Below are 21,442 nucleotides of genomic sequence, written 5' to 3' on the forward strand. Positions count from 1 at the left end.
GGCTTGAACTCTTTTCTTTTTTAAGTTGTGCTATTATGCGCATCTGAACTTAAACTTTTTTTCATAAATGAATTTTATCTTTTGATAGAAACAAAAAATCCCAAATCATTAAAGCGATAAGTAGAGCAAGAATAACAATGAAGTATACATGGAGCTTTCATCTCTACATTCTCTCCAAGCATGAAAACCTAAGCTTGAAGCCTGTCTCGTAGGAGCTATGTGAAGTAAATATTGCACCTTCTTATGATATTAAGCCGGGTTTGATTAGCTACCATCAAATGATCAGTTTAACTTGTATTATAATGTAGATATTATTTTTAGTGAAATTTTCAAGTTAATTTAAAAATTGTTTGACCTATTTATTAAAAAAAAAAAGATGAAAACGAACTGAAGATTGAAATAATTTTGATTTATAAAATTTATTAGTGCTTACCACACCATCAATTATTGGCTCATATAACCATCTAAAGTGACCACTCTCGCCTAATACAACAGCATATCAGCCAAAAATATTCCAATCACTCAAGAGAAACAGAAGATTACCCATCAACAACCTTTCTTTTAATTGAATGAGTGCTAGCTCCCAATTTGCTTCTTGTTTAACAATAAACATCTATCACTCCTCAACCATTGGGAACTTCCCTAATCATGCTTCCTTTATATATATTTAACACATAAATTATGGGTTGATTCTCTTCAAAAACAAGACAATCCTTTAGCTATCAGAAGTTTTTCTTACTAATTATAATTAATTATGCCTAATGGCAATCACTCTTGTTCAATCATATATCATGACGTGATGAACAAAAGCTAGGTTTTTTAATCTGCTAAAAAGAAGAAATAGAAAGATTTGAAATTAATTAGTAATGTGAAAGAAATGTGATGACCGCTGGATTTTTCCCTCCCATTACGAGGCCGGGCCGATAGTAGCAGCCCACAAGCAGGAGGCTCCTAAGCCCCCGAATAAGTCAGGTCCAACCCGTTCATCCTCCTGATCGGACTCCTATTTAAGTCACTCAATCAGACCGGTCCAGTCCATTTCAGCCTTAAAGCCAGCCCTTTTTTAGGTTCCGGTCCTTTTCCCTCAAATCCGGTCACAAGAAGAAAGGACTGCGGATCCAGTCATTTCGCAGCCCTGTTCACTCGTACGCCGAAGAGAATTAAATGCTTGCCTGACACAGTGAGGGTCCTGGGGTTATCTGTATGTACGTACCTGCACCAAGGGTAGGTGATCTTATAGCGGAAAGGCCATCTCGCGTGAGGGTGAAGAAAGAGGATAAAAAGGAGGAAACACTCTCCTCTAGGGTTAAGTTTTTTCTAAATTCACAAAACTCTTGTAAAACTCTATTTTCTAGATCTGAGATCATCAACTGTAATTTAATTTTAAAACTTATGAAAGCAAAGACATATGCTTCCAAATAATCACTTTAATCAGTGATAGAGACACACAACCTTCTCCATCAGCATTGTTCAACTGGGTCGGCACAACTCGGGACTCTGAAGAGGATTTTTAAAATATAATAATAAATAATTATATTACAAAAGAATACTGTAGCAAGAGCATGCTTAGAATTTCCCAATTATATAATGCATGTTTGATGAAGCTAATTAATTTCATTAAAAATTTTCATATTAACGATGGGAAAGGGATGGATGGAACCCCACAACACAAGCAGCAACAGCAAGCAAAGGCATAGCTTCATCGCTTTCAAAACCCTTAACTAACAATTAAAAAACTGATTAATCTTTTGATAATTAAATTAATTATTAATTAGAGAGCATATAGTGAAGGAATATAGCAAGTGAATCACAGACAATGAGAAAAACAACCCAATCCTGATCAAATCTTGTCTTATTTCAGATTTTTCAACGACTTGCCGGTTGGTCCATCAGCAGTTCCCTCGGAGTGAACCATTCCTAGGTAATTATAACTGCTACTACATAAAAAGAAAAGAAAAGAAAAGAAAAGAAAAGAAAACCCTCTGATGATTACTGCTTGCTTTCAAGTCTCCAATGCAGGTGTTGAATAGAAAATACATGCATTTCTCAGTTGGCTCTTGGCTGTGTTGGATAATTAAATCAATAATTAACATAGTATTTATTATAAGGTGGAGGCTTGGACCCGTTACTTCTTTTTTAAAATTATATTCTTATTCTAATTTATATTACAAGCCTTTACATATGATTTAAAAAAATTAAATACAAAAATTTAAATGATATGCATTTACAATTATAATTTTTTTATTTATTAAAATTATTTAAAATTTTTAATTAATATGCCTAATTTATTAATTTGTTTGAAAAAAAAAATTATGCCTGCCTTTATTTCATAATTGACACACTTGAAAAAAAAAAAAAAAAAACTAATGGTTTAGGGTTGTGAATTTGCTTCGGGCGTGGCAGTCTGGGGGAAATACAAAAAGTAAATAACGTGATTAACGTGATTATTAAATAATCAATGTACTGCATTACATTAGCTAGTACGTACTGCAACCCTAAAAAATAATATATATATATATTAATGATTAAAGAAGGGAATCTCCATCTCCTTGTGAAAGACAAAGGATCTCGTGTCTTACTAGGAATATACTGCTGAATATTTCTATTGGACCAAATTTTTTAATTATTTACGGAAATTAACAAATATTTTTTTTAAAAAAAAATTAGAGGGCAAGCATATTCCATCTATTTTAATGCTTAAGTACTTAATTTTTATTATAAATGAACCAATTGTGATGTGTTTTGACTTGGATTATTAATGTTTAATGCTAATGCTCCCATCACCATCCATTCATGATGATTGGCATTCATTTTGATGATCTAAGTATTTTTAGAATAAATAATAATAATAATAATAATCAAAGTAATTATTTAATTTAGGAAACGAAAGAAAAATAAATATATTACGTTAGCCAAAAAGTGCATATAGTGATCTTGAAATTGACATTAAGCTTTTTTAAATTATAGTGTTAAAAAGTTTTTGACATAATGGTAATTATTTTTATCATTTCCTCTTGTAGAATTTCACTGTCATGATGGAAGGATTGCCCAAATGCCTTTGACTTTTCATTCCCATTTCTTTCTTGTTTTTTTTTTTTAATCTACAATTGAAAGTGATTTTTAATTTAAACCATTTTAAAAAATAAAGTCATATTCATTTTTTTTTTAATGATCCAAAATGCGAAATTGGTTTCCTTAACATACACAGTCTTAACATGATCTCATTTGTGTGTTGAACCTCATACAGTTGACCTTTATTTTTATTATTTATTATTTAAATATAATAGAAAATTGTGTGGTAAAGTCGAAATAATTTATGAAAAAAAAGAAGTTAAGAAATCATTTAGACGGAAGATATTTTCTAAATTTTATATTTTTTGATATAATTAATTATGATAATGTTCAAATTTACAGTTTGAAAATTAATTAAAGCCTATGGATTCTAAATCACATCTAATTGATGTTTTTTTCATGTTTTTAATTAATTCAAGAGAAAATGATGAAAATATGAATAATAAAAAGATGACTTTGAATTCCCATTCTGAAACAGACACAGAGAAGAAGGGGAAGAAAGTTATTGATTTCTGGGACTAGGGTTATTGTCTCTCTCCCTGTCAAGCATCATCAACTCCGGCTTGATCCGGCCATCTACACGTACACATACATCCCCAGCCTGCATCTATGGTCCCCTTAGAAGAAATCTTCATCACGATGGGACCCATTTAATAATATCAATATCAAATCAAGCGGTGTCTATCAAACCAATCAAGTCCCATCTTTTTGGATTTGACTTAAAAGATTTTGCTTGTGGAGCCTTTGATGTAATCTCCATCCATTAGAATAAGCAAACATTCTCAGGGACCTGAAAGCGAACTTAGTGGAAAAGAAAGGAAGATGCTGGTGGGTTGAGACAGCGTAGCCGGCAACCGCTACTGACGTGGTCACAAAAAGGCAGCCTAGTCAGAGCCATTTGCATGACTAGGTATGTCTTGTTGAACGGTTAGAGGGTTAACTGAATCGTAACTGTCACTCAAGTAGGGCTTCGTGTCTTACGTGGGTGAGGTTAAAGTTTTTGTCCAAAACCTTTTGCTTCTCTTAACTGAGCTTTCGTGTTGATGATTTCTACGCTTAGAATAAGCAAAACCAAGTTTATTATATTTATTTATATTGTTAATAAATAAAAATAATAATTATATAAACTAAATAAAATATTATGAAAAAAATTGTAAATATTTAAATTTAAATTTATTATTACAAAAGTATTAAAAAATAATTTACTTAAAAACACAAAAAGAATTCAATTTATTTTCTTTTTAAATAAGACTAAATTGGTTTCATATAAATAATTTTCTTTTTCTGTAATTATTTATTGGAAATTAAAGGAATTAATCAAAAGTTTACACATTCAAATTAGGTTAATTAGTTGTTGAGTCGGACGGCAATCTTTTCGATGCGGTTAATGGAAAAGATCAAAACTAAAGAATGAGAAGAAAGTGGTAGAATGAAACATTTGTTGTCATATGTAATTATTTCTTAATTTAAACAGATATTAATTACAGCAATTGGTTTATAATTAAATTAATTAATGTGAAAGAAATAATTTTGAAATATTAATCACAAATCCCTTTCGACATATATATATATAAATATATAACCATTGAACTCCTATGATCAAAAGTCTCATATCTTATTTTAATTTTGAAACTTCAAGTTTATTATGGAATTAGGAATAAGCATATATATATTTTATTTTCCTAGCTTTGTCAATGAAATATCTAAAATCTTAAATTAATAAGAATATATATTATTTGAGTCATAATCCTTATATAAAAAGTCATTAACATTTTAATATTTTCGTACTTAACTTTATAAAATAAAATGACTAAATATACAAATTTTATGAGCGTAAGAAATATTCAAAGCACATATAATTTATGTCCATATATGTAAATTAAAATAATTATATTTTTTATAATAAATAAATATTAAATATTAATCAAGAAAAAAATCAAGGTTTTTAATTAACTTTTTCATAAAGTGTAGAGCTGTATAATTCGTTCAACCATTAGAAATAATAAAATTAGAAGCAATTATTGAAGATTTTCATTTCATACATGTTGCACAAAAATACATGTCACACAAAAGTAACTCACTCTCCCCTAACGAGGTCGAACTTTTACATAAAATTATCGTTAGCAGACACAATTCAGCAAACTATCGTTACACCTATAATTATGGGATTATCGACTAGTTAAATTAGTGAGATCTCTTATCAAATAGCTATCTATATTATCATCGGATTATCAGGAAATGTTTTATTTAACTCCATCTTCTTACAGAAAAGCTAGCGATCATAGAAACAAAAGCAAACAATTCTCTTACATAACTACTCTCAAATTCTAAGCAATTCCATTCTCTCGCCCTTCTCTTCAAATTTACTGACTTGAGCGTAGGAGTGGTTGCTGTAGACGCCAACCACCTCACTTTTTCTTTCTTGCAGGTTTAGCCAATCATAGTACAGTTTTATTCTGGCCGCATCATTTGGTTCCGCTGCTGAGAGACCATTGAATCTTTTATGTTTATTTGGATTAAAACCAGTCTCATATTTCTTTTTTTCTCTTAGAAAGAAATCTTTATCTTCTTTTTCTCGAAATGATCGGTAGTTCACGAGCTGCTATTAAGGTTGCTACCAATGAGGATGCTATCATTTTTTTCACCTCAAACAGTGGATAAAACACGCTTTTAATGGTCAATGAAGTAGATATCAATAATCTAAATAACGAGCAAATGATCCAATACATCCAAAAGTTGTAAGCTACTCTCGAGCAGTACAAGGCTCGGGGGGAGGCATCAGTCACGGTTCCCAAAGGAAGGGAGGAAGTCTCCGTTGACACCTCTAAGACTCGGACAGTGGTGATCAAGAGGTGGTCCAAAGAGAAGGCCGAGTTTGAAGAAGATGAATCAGATGTTGCTCCGAAAGATGTCGACTGGAAGCTGGTACGGGCTATTCAAAGGTAGTAGAAGGAGAAAGAGGAGGATTTTGGCTTGGATGGTGCCTTCCCTCTTTCGAAAGAAATCTTAGCGAAAACGTTCCTAACCAAGTTTAAGCTGCCTACTTTGGACAAATATGATGGAACAGCAGATTTTAGAAGTCACTTGGCGACCTTTAGGATGACCATGCGGCTTCAAGATGTCAATCACTTCATGTTGTGTCGAGTGTTTCCATCAACACTCACAGGTTTGGTTCATAAATGATACCAAGATCTGAGCCCATGTTTATTTAGAACTTTGCGCAGTTCGCTACGTTATTTAAATCTAGACTTATTACTTGTATACCTTCTAAAAAACTTATTTCAGACTTGTGGAAGATCCGCCAAGGAGAGAGCGAGTTTTTAAGGAGATTTATCTCACGGTTCAATGCTGAAGCAATGTAGGTTGAGGAGTTAAATCATGAGATAGTGTGTGAAGTATTAAAAAAAGGAACACGCAACGTCAATTTCATATATTTCTTAATAAAAAATCCAGCAACAACGTATCAGCAGTTGATAGACAAAGCCTAGAAATATATCAGGCTAGATGACAAAGTCCAAGCATTGAGAGAGGAAAAGAGGGCGAACCAAAAGTTAGAGAGGTAAGGACATGAAGGAGACCACATGAGTTACCCCATCTCTCGAAGGAAGGATGACCAAAATAAGTATAAGAATTATACTCTATTAAATGACTCACAGACACGTATTTTAACGTGGATCAGGAAAAATGATAAGAAAGTCAGGTGGCCACCTAAGCTCAATTCCAAGAAAGCGAAAAGACGAGACAGGACCAAATACTGTCATTTTTATGAAGATCACGATCATACAATGGGGCGTTGGTCCCACTAATCAAGACATTCATGCCAAGCCACAAGCAAGTTCCGCCAGGTCAGAAGACTGAACGTTGGTTCCACTAATTAAGGCACTCATGCTAGGCCACAAGGCAGATTCTGATTCTGCTACGCTAAAAGATCGGGCGTTGGTCCCACTAATCAAAGCATTTATGTTAGGCCACAAGACGTGTTCTACCAGGCCAGAAGATCGGACATTGGTTCTAGTAATCAAGGCAGTCATACTAGGCCACAAGGCGAGTTCTGCCAAGCCAGAAGATCGGGCGTTGGTCCCACTAATCAAGTCATTCATGCTAGACCACAGGGCAGATTTTGCAAGGTCAGAAGACCGGGCATTGGTCCAAATAATCAAGGTATTCATACTAGGCCACAAGATGGATTTCGCCAGGCCAAAAGACCGAGCGTTGGTCCTACTAATCAAGGCAATCATGCTAGGCCACAAGGCGGAATGACCGCCAGGCCAAAATACCGGGTATCAGTCCCACTAAAAAAGGCACTAATGCCAGGCCATAAGTCAGGTCACAAGGTGGGTTCTGCTAGGCCAGAAGACCGAACGTTGGTCCCACAACTACCGGGAGTTAATCCCATACAAGTTTATGAGGCATTTAAGATGCCATCCACAAGATGGGTATTTGCGATCAAGATACTAGCCTCAATCTTATAAAAAATCCTATAAGGTATCTTAGGCCCAAGGTAGGCATCCACCAGGCCATATGCCCGGATGTTAACCCCACTATTCAAAGTTTTCATGTTATTTATTTTATCACCGCTAGGATGGTTGGGGTTTAATCTCTTACCAGACTTTTAAAAGAGATACAAGATTTATGACTAAATATTGATCATGCAAAACTGTCAAAATAAAATGGAAAGACTTTTCATTCAAATAAAAAGAGTATTATAGGGAGAATGGATATCATTAGTCACCTCCTTCGGAACTTCTAATACAGGTACATCATGGGCTATTGCAGTGGAAGCTGGGCTTGGAGAATTATTTTCAGTTATTCCTTCCCCGTGCTCATCCTCGTCCTCCTCATCGTTTGGAAGGATGTCATCTATCTAGGCAAAGTCCTCAAAAGGAAACTGCTTCACTAGCTCCTTCTTAGTTGAGTCTTAACTCTCGACGAACATCTCTTCTCCTCGGGCCACCGTCTCTTAAAGCACGATATCTAATTCAACAATTCTGTTGGAGGTGACCCGGTTCTCCTCAACCTGAGACTGTAGCTCCTGGACTTGATGCTAAAGCGTGGCTACTTGATCCTTAGCACTTTTAGCTCGATTCTCAAGGGTAAGTCGGGAAGCGTTAGTCTCAACCAGGTCTACCTAGAGTTTGTTCACTGACTTCAGAGTCTCTTTCATCGTACCTTCCACTTCATCAACCCGTGTCTTCAGCCTCAAGCATTCCTCTGCCAACAGCTTTCTATCCATTTCTTGAGCACCAAACTCCCACCTCAGGACTTTATTACACTCTTTAGCTATATAGGCACAAAGGGCATTCTCCAAGGAAGAATATATAATATTGTCAAAAAGCTCATCTATCTCGACCTTGTTTAGGTGACGATGGTCCCTGGGCCTCAGAGCATTCTTGGTTAATAGGATGGCCAAGCTAGGATCTTCAAGGAGAGAGGGCGTTTGGGTTAGCGTCGGGCATTGGGTATTAGGAGGCCATGAGAAATTAACCCTTACGTTCAAAGAAATGGGTTCAGTAGAAGTGGAGATTGTAGCACAAGATTCAAAAATTAGGATAGATGTAGATGCACCGATTGTAGAAGACTGAGGCTGCGAATGAGCCGACTCTTTTATTGTAGATTAGAGAGGAGGAGGAGGAAGCATGATCACTCCTTCTGCTCGACAAGCACACTTAGGAAGGGGACCGGTTGCCCTAGTGACATTTTTGCCTTTGCGGGTAGCACGTGCTGCTTCAGCAAATTTGCTTCTTGACCTAGCCATATTTGCATAAATTGAAAAGTAAGTAAGGTAGTTTAAAATCTAAAAAAGGCAAAAAGAAAAATACCCTAATTTCTAGCTAGGGAAATGCTCTCCCCAAGGCTGGGAAGGCTGGGCGTGTGAGGACCCTGAGTCTGGCTTGCATGGAGATGACTCTGCCAAGACAAAAAGACATTCTTCACCACCTCTGTAATGTCCATTTTTTGAGGGACCTAGCCATCGTCAAGAGAAAGGCCAAAGCCTCATTCTCATCCCTCCTCAGTTGGACCCATCCTTCTCAGTTCCACCCATAGATTTCAGCTAGTTTGGAGGCGTCCAAAACCCCCGGATGACTGGTGACGGAGGATAAAAAACTTGTTTTTCCACCGCTTTAACGAAAAAAGTATTCGGTCAAATATTGTCTGGTGTTTTCACCCGCTAAAATATCAAAACTCTTCATTTCTCTGGGTACCCAGTTGATACAGTTAGAAGAAGAGGGTCATGCTCAGCTCGATGTTGTTATTAGAACAAATAAACTAGAAGCTGGCTACCACGATTCTCTAGCTGTTGGGATGCAGTTGAGCAATTGAAAGCTTGTGAAACTGGAGGACCTCAGCAAAAAATGGGTCCATGGGAAACTAAAGACCCACATACAGCTGCTCTTCATAAACTATAATGGTATCCTTTATAGAAATCTAGTCATCTGTGCAAACGCCCAAGGAGGGGGCAAAGACGCAGAAGGTTTCCTAAGAATCTGGTACTTATCGTGAAGGCGACCTATGTCTTGCTTTGTTAGGATGTAAGGAATGTCATTGATCAGACTGCCTTCGTTGTCATGAGCCTCCCTCAGCAGAATGGTAGAAGCTGGGGTACGGAAGGGATCGTTGGAGGAGAAGCTCGGGGTGAAACTCTCACCAGGAGTAAGAGAAGAAGAGAAAGTATTACTATTCATCTTAAAAGGAAATGAAAAACAAAAATTATCGTGAAAGCAAGAGAGTATAAACGAGAAAAAAGTAGCGACCGAGTCTTTTCAGAAGCAAAGATTACAGTTGTAAGCAAAAGTAATATTTGGAGAAGAAGAAGGCCTCTTATAAGATGATTTTGGCGGCATGCTTTAAATGCAACTTGAGAAACGTTGCATCTATCATTGAAGAGCTAGGTAGGCAAAACAGCGGGAACAGGAAAAGACTAATCTCAATGGGCCACGTGTCTCAGATTATGAGAACAACTGTTCCCATTGAATTTGAACAATTGAAAACCAGCAGGGGAACCTCCGTTATTACACAAGAATCGCCTAAAATGAGTAATGAGTTATCACCATAAAATAGGGTCATGTGATAAGGGTCTGATAAGCACATGCGCGGACCTGCTCAAGGAAAAGAAGACCCGAATACCGTTGCATTTGATTTTTCATCAAAATTCACCCTCTCCTTCTGAAGAGGTCGAGTCTTTACATGAAGTTACTGTCAGTGAACACAATTCAACAGATTTTCATTACATCTGTAATCACGGGATCACCAACTAGTCAAATCGGCGAGATCCCTTATCAAATAGCCATCTACATTATCATCAGATTATCAAGAAATATTATATTTAACTCCATTCTCTTATAATATAAAAGTCAGTGATCACAGAAACAAAAATATGTAATTCTCTTATATAATTACTCTCAAGTTTTAAGCAATTTCATTCTCTCATCCTTTTCTTCAAGTTTACTGACTTGTACGTCGGAGTTACTGCCGTTGGCACCAACTATTTTTTTTTTATAAATTTAGTCAATTATATTATAATTTTATTTTGACCGCATGATATATATATATGAGAAGAAATGATATTGTTTTAAAAAATGTGTATATATTATATTACAGAAAAATACTGTAACAGAGCATGCTTGGGATTTCTTTATTAATATAATGGCTGATGAAGCTAATTTCATGCAAAATTTTTATACTGCCAATCCATGAAAGATGGACCCACAACGCAAGCAACTGAACCAACCTGAAATAATAAGAATAAGGCAATGTTCGGTAATAATGATCGTAATAGCGGTTAATTATTTTATTAAGATATATCTGTTACGATAATGATTAATTAAATATTATAAAAAATAAATTTTTATAAACCACCTTCAATTTAATATTAAATTAAAATATTAAATATTATTTTTAAAAGTGTTGTGGAGTAAAACTAAATTAATATTAAGTAAAAGAAAGAAACATGCATCTTCATCACATTCAAGACTCTTATGAACTAATTAATAACTAAAAAGTTATTAATTTTCTTTATAAATTAAAGATTACTTAGAGAGCATATCATGAAGGAATATATGGAAGTGAATCACAGACAAAGAGAAAGACAAATTAGTTCAATTTCCCAATCCTCAAATGTTGTCTTATTTCAGATTTTCCAATTTCTTGAAAGCTTTGCCGGTTGGTCCATGAGCAGTTCTCTCGCAGTGGATCATCCCTAGATAAATAAAACACTTGATTAAATGCATCTAAAACATGTTTAGTTTGAACAGCTCATTAACTAATCTACTTAATTACAAGTCCCAGGTTACTTTTCCAGTTGGCTTTGAAGTTTTCAATGCAGGTGGTGAATAGAATATATACATGCATTTCTCTGTTGCCTGTGTTTTTTTTATAAACTTAATTAGGATAAGAATTAGCAACGACGAAAATGTTTCTATATTGATTTTTTTATTGTTTAATTTTAGTTTTTTTTTAAAATAAAAATTGAAAATTGAAAAGTAAATCACGTAGAACCTTCGTATTCGTATAGGCTTTAGTGTTGTTTGTAGAAGGAGAAATTGCTTATGAGGATAAGCAAATTGTAGTTTTGAAGGGAAAAAAAAAACGAAATTTATATGAAATATATTGTACTGGCAAGAATTTTAATATGAAATTTTTATGTACCATTTGTCATTTATCATTAATTCCAATTATTTCTAGAAAAAATAATATATTTCATATAACTCATTTCTCATCCATCCAGTTATATTTTTTGAGTAAATTTATTCACTTTAGTGAATATTATGGGTATAATTTGACCATCCTTTTTAATTTGCTCAAGGATATGGTCCGACAACATTACCATATCATTAGTTCTCGAATACTTATAATCCCGAATAATCGAAATTCACTCACCATAAATAGACTTAACCATTATTAGACTTAACCATTATTGTTTGACTAATGATAGTCGTTGTCCTACGATTAATTAAGAGAATTTAATAAATTTAAAATCTTTTATTCATTAGCCAATAACTTTAAATTTTATTAAAAAATAATTAACATCATTATTTTTTTACCGTTTACAATTAATAAAAAAAAATTAATATTTAAAATATACGATTCTAAGCAATCAATTTACTACATTGATTACTTACATATTACTAACTTAAATATTTGAATGGTTATTTATGTTGATGAGATTAGACTGATGATGATGTGACCGGAACGATACAGTTCTGTGATTGGTGGAACTCTGCAAGCAAGAAAACGTGAGGTGGTGGTGGGCGTTCACAGCAGCTATTCTGACGTTCAAGTCAGTACCTTGAAGAATAAAATGAATAAAATAAATGACTTAAAGCTTTGGTAGTATTAGAGATAATATATTTTTGTTTTTGTGATCGTTTTCTTTTATACTGTAAGAAAATATAAATATAGTATTTTTTGAAAATTCAGCAATAATGTGGTCGACTGGTCAATGAAAAATATCGTTTACTAATTGTTTGGTGATCCTTCAAATATGCCTGATAATGATAATTTTTATGTCAAGACTCGGTCTATCAAAAGAGGGTGAGTGTTGACGGCAAACTGAGTGTTATAGTGTTTAAATCTCCTTTTCACCTTTTCCTCGAGTAAAACCGTATTTCTCAATTGTTAGATTTTTAACACGTAATCCTTATTTTGTGATTACAACTCGTAATTTATTTTGGATCGGATATTATATAACATTATTAACAAGTACCAACCACCTCTTTTTTTTATTTTATTTTTAATTAAAAAGAGTCAAATGAGTTTCAAATCCAACATCAGTATTATTGTGAGAGTACCCATTAGTTTTTTTAAAAAAAAAATAGATATATCATATTCTTATTTTTAAAATAGATAAATATTATAAAATTAAATTTCTAATTGTAATTGAATTACTTTAATAGTATTAAAATAAAATATTTATTCTCGTCATTAAAATATTTTCACTAAAATTTTAATAGTGATTTCTATAAAAAAGAAAAATGAAGGAGGCACTCTTCTTTGATGAGCCAATTTAATTTTCCGCATTTTATGTAAAATGTGCAACATGAACTACCACATCCTGCATCATTCGTTTATGGAAAAATAAATTATATTAAATAATTTAAATTAATTATTTTAAATTAAATAAAAAATAAATTTAAAAATTATTTAGATTAATTTAGAAACAGCAATTATACCGATGGAGGTGAAGTTTTATATACATATATTGAAATGGAGAATTAATAAAAGCTAATCTACTGGCATATGGCTCATATAAAAATTAAAAACGAAATAATAAATTATAATTTTTATTATTTTAGATTTTTTTTTCCTTAGAAAACGGGATATCAGAATTTTTGGGTTAGAGATCTAAAAGAATGATCACATATATGATTTTAAAAACACAATAATTAAATAGGGCAAAATTATTTTGGAGCGTGAAGAAGTCAAGATTGTCTGCCCTAAAAGGAACCCTACAACACATGAATGCATACCCTAATTTCCTATAGCCATGTGTAAAACTCACAAAACACTTCAAATGAAAATAAAATAAAAATAAATAAATAAAAAAAAACAACTAATGGGAATTAGGGTTGTGACTTTGCTTGGGGCATGGAGTCCTAGGGAAATATGAAAAAGATAATGTACATTTAATTATCAATGAACTGCATTATAGTAGCCAGCACTGCCACCCAGAAAATATTTTAATGATTAAATAAGAGTATCTCAGAGAAAAAAAATCGTATTTTGCTAAGAATACACTGCTGTATATTTCTTTTGGACCACATTTTTAATTATTTACAGAAATTGACAAGCATTTTTAATTTTTTTAATTTTATTATAAAAAAATAATTAGATGGTAAGCATATTCCGCCTATTTTAATGCTCAAGTACTTAATTTTTATTATAAATGAACCAATTGTGATGTGTTTTGACTTGGATTATTAATTTTTTGTGCTAATGCTCTCATCACCATTGATGATTATTGGCATTTTGATGATCCAAGTTTTTTTAGAATATTTTGCAGAGTTAGCAACTTGAATCAAGTGGCACAATATAAATCATATTTTTATAAATATTTATTTAAATAAAAGTAAGACTAAATTATATTTTAATTTTTAAATTTTAACATAATTAATTCATCGCTTTTTATATTTTAAAAAATAAATCTTTAAATTTTTATATAATTATTCCGTTTAAATTGAGATTTTTCTATTTATAATTTCATTAGTTAACAATTTAAGAGAAAATAAATTAAATATTTTAAATATTTAAATTCCTCTCATGAACACTTAAATTCTTTATAATATAGAAAATAATTTTATATTACGTAAATTATATTTTGATTTTTAAATTTTAACGTAATTAACGGATCATTTTTTATATTTTTTAAACTAAATCATTAAATACATTTATATTTAATCCGTCTAAAATTATAGTTGTTTTTATCCATTATAGATATTGGCTCAAAACTATTGAATGATTAAATTTTTTTGCAAAAGTATAATTTTTTTTTTAAAATATTTTTTATAAAAATTTAAAATTTACTTAAAAATTATTTTGTATTACGTAAAAATAGCTGAAATTGTAAGTTTTTATTGAAAGTTTTAAAGTTATAATTATTGAAGTATTTTAATGAATAAAGTTGAAAAATAAAAAGTGTTAAAAATTAGTTAAATGAAATATTATAGATAAAAGTTAATAGAATTTAAGTATTCTTTCAAATAAAAAATAATGATCAAAATATTTAAATTATAATAGATGATGATACACTGATCATATAGAAATTTAAGTAATTTAAGTATATGATTTTCGAAGTATAAGGATAGAGTCATTAATTATACTAAAAATCAATAACTTAAATTTAATTTATCCATTTAAAGAGGGTAATAAATATATTTCATATTTTTAACGGCAAAACAAATTAGATGGAGGTCATTATTATGAATGGACTGATTATAGAAAAATTTAAGTATTTGATTTTAAAAATATAGAAATCGGTTTGTTAATTATATTAAAATTAAAAAATTAAAGTGAGATTTATCCTTTAAAATATATAATAAAATTTCTGTAAAATATATTTTTTAAAATAAAAATAGACATTTCATTAATGATGAGTTTTTATATTTTATAAATAGGAAGAGGGCTCCATTGCCCATGCAGCAGATGGAGCCCTATGTCACCGATGATAGGACTTCAACTCCGGTGTTCCTTTTTGACGATTTTTTTTTCTTTTTGACAAATTTAGTATTATTGAGTGAAAGTTTTTTTGTTTAGTTGGAATTTACTTTCTATTGCATAGTGTTAGGATCATCACTTATACTATGCAGACTGCTATTAAAGATAATAGTGGTTTATATATTGGTGTTGAAATTCAAATAAATTATTAACGGTTATTTTATAGTATAAATATATATTTTTTTTATAACAATTAAACTTTGAGTTCGAAAATAATCAAGAGTTGAAATTTGAGTTTAAAAATAATCGATGAATGAGCAATACTTTTGAGTTTTGGTTAATATTTCTGACTCTTTTAGCGTTTAAAATCTCTTAGCGAATTTGTTCTTTATTTATCGAGTCTTTAGTGTCTCAACTTTCTCTTGGACATTCAAGGTGTTTTCACAGTTTGTATTCTCCTACTTAGCTATTGCAAAGGTGGAGGCAGCGTCTAAGGTTGTAACGACCCGGAAATCCGGACCGCTACCGGCGCTAGGATCCAGATCGGCATAAGGCCGCCGGGACCCGTAGCAAGCCTACTATGCATCCTGTACAGCTGGTATAATCCCAAACATGATCCAACATTTTCATAAAACATTTAAAACTTTACCTTTAACCAGTTTGACCTGTGTATGCACTATGACTGAACTCATAGAACCCCTAGGGTCAGCATACCCTATGTCAAACTCGGTCCATCACATGTAACAACATAAAATAAAACTCATGTACAAAGGGATCATCCAACTCGGGCCAAGCACAATACTATAACTCTGAACATATAACATAAAGTCATATTACAATATAACTCTTTTACATCCTTACATAACTTTACATTACATCATGTCCACTTCTATTCTATTACATAAACATGACCATGGACGTAACCTGCTAATCTCCTTACTATCTCTGACCCTGCAAACCTGGGGTTAGGGGAGAGGGGTGAGCTATAAAGCCCAGTGAGCAGAAACCATAAAGAAAACAATTCATTTTTAACATATGCTTTCATGAAATGCGCCACAACACAAACATATCACATCAAGGATGAATTTGTCACCACTAGCCCTCTACATATCATAACATGTCCAACTACACCAGGGGCGATTAGGCCTCACCTAGTGTTCGCTTACATAACTCATATCATAACATGTCCGACTACACCAGGGGCGATTAGGCCTCACCTAGTGTTCGCTTGCATAAACATAGTGCCAGGGGCGACCTGGTCTTTCCATCTCATATCATATCATCATCATCATCATATACTATCATGGTGAGGGCTAGAGGATCATTCAACATTCATCCACATCAACAACATAATATGCAATGCATCATATTCGTGAATACTAGTGCAGCACAACCTATTATATATTTCATGGCATTTTATGATGAATGGATCATGCTATAACATTCGTTTAACTTTTAAAACATAAGGGTTAGTTCCACTCACCTCTGGCTAGCTCTGGACTAACTCTGAAGCAGCTAACACTGCTAAACACCTCGGTTCCTCGGGTCCGATTCTACACAGGTGGACTCCAGTGAGGTGCTAAACATACTCTAAACAACTCATAAAAGACTCCCCAAAAACCCCCTAAAACATCATAGAAGCATGCATAGAAAACACCCAAGAAAAAGGCTGGACAGGGCACTTTCGGCGGCCGAAGGTCCCTTCCAGAGACGAAAGTCAGGCAAGTTCGGCAGCACCTTCGGCGGCCGAACCCTCACTCCAGAGACGAAAGTCAGGCACTTTCGGCGGCCGAACATTACCTTCGGCGGCCGAAAGTCTGCTTTCAAGCCAAAACTCAACTTTCGGGGGCAAGGTTAGGCGGCCAATCCCTGCATCCTCAGGCAGGTTCGGCGGCCGAAACCACCTTCGGCGGCCGAATCTGAGTTCATCCAGAACTCAGCCTTTGTGCATTTCTAGCCTTCCAAACCTTCCATACACCCCAAAACAAGCACTCAACTTCTCAAACACATGCATACATCCTTAACTATGCACAAAGGAGCTTAAACAAGCTTAAACTCCCAAAAACAACATCTAAAGCATACATAGATAGCTTATGACCCACATAGGCCAAAACCATCAAAACAAACCAAACCTCACATACTCTCTCCCAATCATGCATACTCTCTCCCATATGCTCAAGGGGCTTGAAAACTGACCTAAACCCCAACACAAACATCACATGAACATACATTATCACACATTGGGCATAAAACCCACCTAAACCCTAACATGCATATCTACCCATCAAAACCATCTTAAAACTTCTTAAAACTTCATGAAACGTAAAGAAAAGCATAGATCCACACTTACCTCTTGAAGATCGAGGATTTGTGCGAGCTCTAACTTGGAGATGGGAGGAAACTACTCATTGGGTCTCCAAGCTCCCAAAACTTGATCTAAGCTTGAAAACTCTTCAAAACAACCATAGAACTCATAAAAATATGAAGGAGATGAAGAGAAAACATGAAAATGACCAAAGGAGGACATGAACACACCTGAGCTCGAGAATGGGGAGAAATCTCGCCCATTTTCGGTCTGAGGGGCTTTTATAGGTGGCCAGCCAAACCTCCTTCGGCGGCCTAACGTGCATGCGAAACACCCCCATGTTCGGCGGCCGAACTTGAGGTTCGGCGGCCGAACTTGAGGTTCGGCGGCCGAACCTGGTTTGTTCACACATAGCTTTCGGAGGCCAAAAGCACTCCCAAAACCAGCTCATGTTCGGCGGCCGAACTTCACTTTCGGCGGCCGAACCTGGCAAATGTCTCCTTGGTCTATTCTTTTCAAAACTAAATTCTTTTTCATTTAAAACCATCTAAATTCTTTTTCATTTAAAACCATGAAATCAGTAAAAATCATTTTAGAAATCACATTTTACCCCTCTAGAAGACTCTGGCATCATCAAAATTCTATATTCCAACGGAGATTCCGCCGGAAGGTAGGGATTCCGATGCCAGAATCTAGCCGAGTATTACAAAGGTGATCCAGATTGATGCCAAGGTGCTCTAAAGCTCTACGGGTTGGGTTGTGTAGCTTGTTAGGCTCCTTAGTTGGCATAGGCTTTAGTCTTCAGAATGTTTATATCTTTGCGATTGTTGTATTTTTGTCTTTTGATTGGATTTTATTCTGTCATCCATTGGCTTTTAAATGCAATTTCAGTTGCACGATAAAAGAAAAACATTATAAATTTATATGATTACTATTTTAAAATAAGATTAAGTTTTTTTTTATAAATTATCCGATCTTCAAAATTTATTGTAGAATAATCCGTTAATATCTTTTAAATTTTAAAGATATTTTCATATCATTCAATATAACTTATTAGAGTAAGATTAAGTTTTTTTTTTTATGCAATAGTCATTCAACAGTAAATAGATATAATTTGGATATGAAATTAATGGTCTTTGCCCCGCCAGCTGCATGCTGGATCCAATATTGACCAGATCATGTACTAGTTTGAAAAGAAAATTAAGGCTCCATTTTATGGAAAATAATTTATATTTAAAAAATATTTTTTATAAATTTTTTTAATAAAATAATTTATTTTTTATTATTTAATTTTAATTTAAAAAATAAAATTTATTAAAAATTTTATATATAAAAATTCTAATAAAATTATCAAGTGAAAAATAATTTTTTTTAAAAAATATTTTTTTATAAAAAAATATTTTTTATTAATTAAATTTTATGAATATTCCAAATAACTAAAAAATATGAAGAATATTTTTTTGAAAGTATTTTATGCAAACCAAAGGAAGTCTAATATTACTGTTTTAAAAAATTTCAATTGATGACGTAACAAAAGAAAATATATATATATGAAAAAGGTTAAGCCATTTGTCCAAAAGTAGTATTACAGTTTGAAGTTTTAAAAATTATATATTCAAAAAAGAAAACAAAAGAAAAATTAGGAAAAATAATTAGGACAGCACAGTGGTCCCCTGATCTAAGCATCAAACATACGTGGCGTGCAATTCATGGTTGATTATATATATATATACAAGTGCCTAGCTTTCCATTATTCTACAAACACAGAGCTCTCTTGCAAACTTAAAGGTTAAACTCAACATAAAGCACTCATTTTCCTGCGTTTTCTACAATTTGGAAGCAGATCAAGATCCAGATCCAGTGCTGCTCTAATCACAGGCTTTTGTTTCCTCCTAAATTTATTGTGTTTGTGTAGATCTGGAGGTGGAGGCTGCTGGTCTATGAAATGGTGTCTCACTGACTCTTGTTTTAGCTCTTTGCTCCTCCCTCCTGATTCCCCCTTTATATTACATCATCTCTGTACTTTCAGCTCTTTTAGCTACCTATTCAGCTCGTCATGGCTATGGCTATTGATGGAGCTCTTGAGCTTGACTTTTCCGGCTATAGCTCTACTGCAACTAATACTACAACCACCACCACCACTTCCACGGAAAATGATCAACATGACGGTAACTGGAATGGTTGGTCTCCGGTTGTCGATTGGGAAGCTTTGTCTGCCCACCATGATGACTTTCAGGATCTTATTGAATCTATGATGGACGACGGAGGATTGAACCAGACAACATGTAATTCTAACTCTCTGTCTACTGACACCATGATGGTGGATGACGAAACCAGCAGTGAAGATTTCAAGGGCTTGAGGCTTGTCCATCTATTGATGGCTGCTGCTGAGGCGCTTACGGGTGTCAACAAGAGCCGTGATCTGGCTCGGGTGATATTGGTTCGGCTCAAGGAGTTGGTGTCCCCTAATGACGGAACCAACATGGAGAGGTTGGCGGCGTATTTCACCGACGCGTTACAAGGTTTACTGGAAGGAGCCGGAGGTGGTCATGGCAAGAACTCAATAAACAATGGGCCCTACCACCATCACCACCGCGACGATCACCATCATCAAGAGGACATTCTTGCGGCATTTCAACTGCTGCAAGACATGTCTCCATACTTGAAGTTTGGGCATTTCACAGCCAATCAAGCTATTCTTGAAGCCGTAGCTCAAGACAGGAGAATTCACATAGTGGACTACGATATAATGGAGGGTATCCAGTGGGCATCATTGATGCAATCACTGGTTTCACGGACGGATGGCCCACCAACCCCACACCTCAGAATCACAGCGTTATCAAGAAGTGGCAGCGGCAAAAAATCAATCGGAACTGTCCAAGAAACTGGACGACGGCTGGTGGCTTTCGCTGCCTCTATTGGTCTACCGTTTTCTTTCCACCAGTGCAGGTTAGACTCGGACGAGAATTTTAGACCAAACGCTTTGAAGTTGGTCAGAGGAGAGGCATTGGTCATAAATTGTATGCTACAGCTCCCCCATTTTAGTTACCGTGCACCCGATTCCATCACTTCGTTTCTATCCGGAGCAAAGACTCTTAACCCGAGACTAGTAACCCTCGTGGAGGAGGAGGTGGGGTCCATTGGGGACGGTGGTTTTGTAAGCCGGTTCATTAATTCATTGCACCATTACTCCGCCGTGTACGATTCCCTGGAGGCGAGTTTTCCGATGCAGAGTCGGGCCCGGGCGTTGGTAGAAAGAGTATTTCTGGGGCCCCAGATAGCGGGAACACTAGCTCGGATATACCGGGCACGTGCAAACGAAGAGGGGAGTTCATGGGGCGAGCGGTTGGGTGCGGTAGGGTTTAGAGCAGCGAACATAAGTTTCGCCAATCATTGTCAAGCAAAGCTATTGATAGGACTATTCAATGATGGGTATAGGGTGGAGAAATTGGATGGAAATAGGCTAGTGTTGGGTTGGAAATCGAGACGCCTTCTCTCGGCCTCTATTTGGACTTCTCCTTTTGACTCTGATTTGTAAATTAATAAAGCATCTTTTCATTCTATTATTTTCTTTTCTTATGGGTGTAAATGAATCGAGCCAAACTTTGAAGAGCTCAAACTTAATTCGTTAAAATTTTTTTAAGTTCGAGTCAAATTCGAGTTTTACTTATTTTGAACTCGAGCCGAGTATTAAGAAGCTCAAATTTGGCTCGTTTAGCAAATGAGCTTAAATGAGTCGAGTTTTTATCGAGCTGAGTCAAGTTTTTATCGAGTTTCGTCTCGAATAGTTTACGAATAGTTCAATTTATTTACATGTATAATGAGTTTTACTTTAAAACTAATAAGTTTAAAATTAAAATAATTTTAGTTAAATAAATATATATACAAATTAGCTCGTAAACTTATAAAGATAAA

The 21,442-nt window shown here is 34.2% G+C and overlaps 1 protein-coding gene across 1 annotated transcript; it reads left to right on the forward strand.

Annotated features, from left to right (window-relative positions):
* The first annotated feature begins 19,299 nt into the window (after window positions 1-19,299).
* On the forward strand, window positions 19,300-21,090 carry LOC110609886 (protein NODULATION SIGNALING PATHWAY 2). Its single transcript, XM_021749718.2, has one exon. The coding sequence runs from the start codon at window positions 19,584-19,586 to the stop codon at window positions 21,063-21,065; it is 1,482 nt and encodes a 493-aa protein (XP_021605410.1). The 5' UTR covers window positions 19,300-19,583; the 3' UTR covers window positions 21,066-21,090.
* The last annotated feature ends 352 nt before the right edge of the window (window positions 21,091-21,442 follow it).

The sequence above is a fragment of the Manihot esculenta genome, chromosome 2 (assembly GCF_001659605.2).
Source record: "Manihot esculenta cultivar AM560-2 chromosome 2, M.esculenta_v8, whole genome shotgun sequence".
NCBI classification, from domain to species: domain Eukaryota; kingdom Viridiplantae; phylum Streptophyta; class Magnoliopsida; order Malpighiales; family Euphorbiaceae; genus Manihot; species Manihot esculenta.